Source organism: Galeopterus variegatus, unplaced genomic scaffold, assembly GCF_000696425.1.
Source record: "Galeopterus variegatus unplaced genomic scaffold, G_variegatus-3.0.2 Scaffold67151, whole genome shotgun sequence".
Taxonomy (NCBI): domain Eukaryota; kingdom Metazoa; phylum Chordata; class Mammalia; order Dermoptera; family Cynocephalidae; genus Galeopterus; species Galeopterus variegatus.
The window spans coordinates 1-1,649 of NW_007793262.1; the positions used below are offsets into that span (position 1 = coordinate 1).

The 1,649-nt window shown below is 39.5% G+C and overlaps 1 protein-coding gene across 1 annotated transcript; it reads left to right on the top strand.

The window, feature by feature from the left end:
* Window positions 1-292: 292 nt before the first annotated feature.
* LOC103584585 (E-selectin-like) lies at window positions 293-1,618 on the top strand (the record flags this gene model as incomplete). The annotated part of the gene is made up of 2 exons (XM_008565528.1): window positions 293-373; window positions 822-1,618. Coding segments are annotated over 2 exons (518 nt in total), but the record flags the coding sequence as incomplete, so codon positions are not given.
* Between the last annotated feature and the right edge of the window lie 31 nt (window positions 1,619-1,649).

The window sequence follows — 1,649 nt, forward strand, 5'->3', positions numbered from 1 at the left end:
TTTTTTTTTTTTTTTTTTTTTTTTTTTTTTTTTTTTTTTTGCTTTCTTTGGTTTGTTAGGCAGCTGGCTGGCACAGGGATTGAACCCTGGACCATGGCATTATCGGCACCACACTCTAAGCAACTGAGCTAACCAGACAGCCGCAGCTTCTTTTAAATAAATAGAGATTCTGGCACTGGAATCCTTTACCTAAAATCTTATGATGCTGCCTTAAACATCATGGCAGAATGATGTGAGTAACTGGCTACCTAGGATTTCCTTCTATAATTAATTTTGTATTTTTTCTCTCTAGAAAACTATTTCAACTCTAATCCTTTGGTGAAAAGAACTGAAGTCATGATTACTTCATGGTTTCTCTCTGCTGTCACTTTTGGTAAGTCGGTGTCATTAGTAAGACCAGGGCTTCTCATTCTCACACTATTGATTGATCTATCAGACTAGAATATCCTTCCTTTTGGGGGCTGTCCTGTGCGTTGTAGGATGTTTTAGCAGCATCCTCGACCTGCAACATGTTCTGCCCTGGGCTAAGGGAAATTTATCTTAGCTCTTAGTGTCTCAGTTTAATGATGTGTAAAGCGTTGATCATAAATGACCTCTTTCTCAGAGGCATTGTGAGCATTTAATATCATGGTTCATGTGAAGTGCCTCATAAAGTGCTGAGTAGCACATAGTAAGTACTCAATGAAGCTTAGTTGTTCTGTTTATTATTCTACTGTACAGTGGGGAGTATGCCAAAAATAAAATGATAAAAAGCCCAGTTAACAGAGTTAAACCATAGCAGGACTAAACTCTACCATTGCCTTCATGTTTCCCCTCCCTAGTGCTTCTCATTAAAGAAAGTGGAGCCTGGTCTTACAACGCCTCCACGGAAAGCATGACTTATGATGAGGCCAGTACTTATTGTCAGCAAAGGTACACACATCTGGTTGCAATTCAAAACAAAGAAGAGATCAAGTACCTGAACTCCATAATGAGCTACGCACCAAGTTATTACTGGATTGGAATCAGAAAGGTCAACAACGTGTGGGTCTGGGTAGGCACCCAGAAGCCTCTGACAGAAGAAGCCAAAAACTGGGCTCCAGGTGAGCCGAACAATAAGCAAAATGACGAGGACTGCGTAGAGATCTACATCAAGAGAGGCAAAGATGAGGGCATGTGGAATGACGAGAGATGCAGCAAAAAGAAACTTGCCTTGTGCTACACAGGTAGGGAGTTTGCGGCAGCAGTGGGCGGTAGGTTCAGTGTGTGGGCATCTTGACAAATTTACAGTATGCAACAATTGGTATCTATTGTGGTAAGTTAATGTTCTAAAAGATACGATTCTAAAACATTCTGTTTAACTGCTATAGTATTTCTTTTTGCTTCTTTGTGTGAATGTAGGCAAGAATGTGTGTACATATGCATACATGTATGCATATATATATGTAGTTCTGTACATAAATAGAATGCATGTACACACATAAATCCAAATTTTAGTTACTTGCTTATTTGTGGTAAGGGAACTGTCTTCAGAGTTTGTGGTAAAGTGAACTTTTCATGCTTGGTGCCAGCTGTAGCTACACTCCAGATGTACAGACATTAATATCAAGGCTTAAAATAGATGAGCCTGAAACTCAGATTTGATACCTTGCAAAGCACTTCAGTTAAAA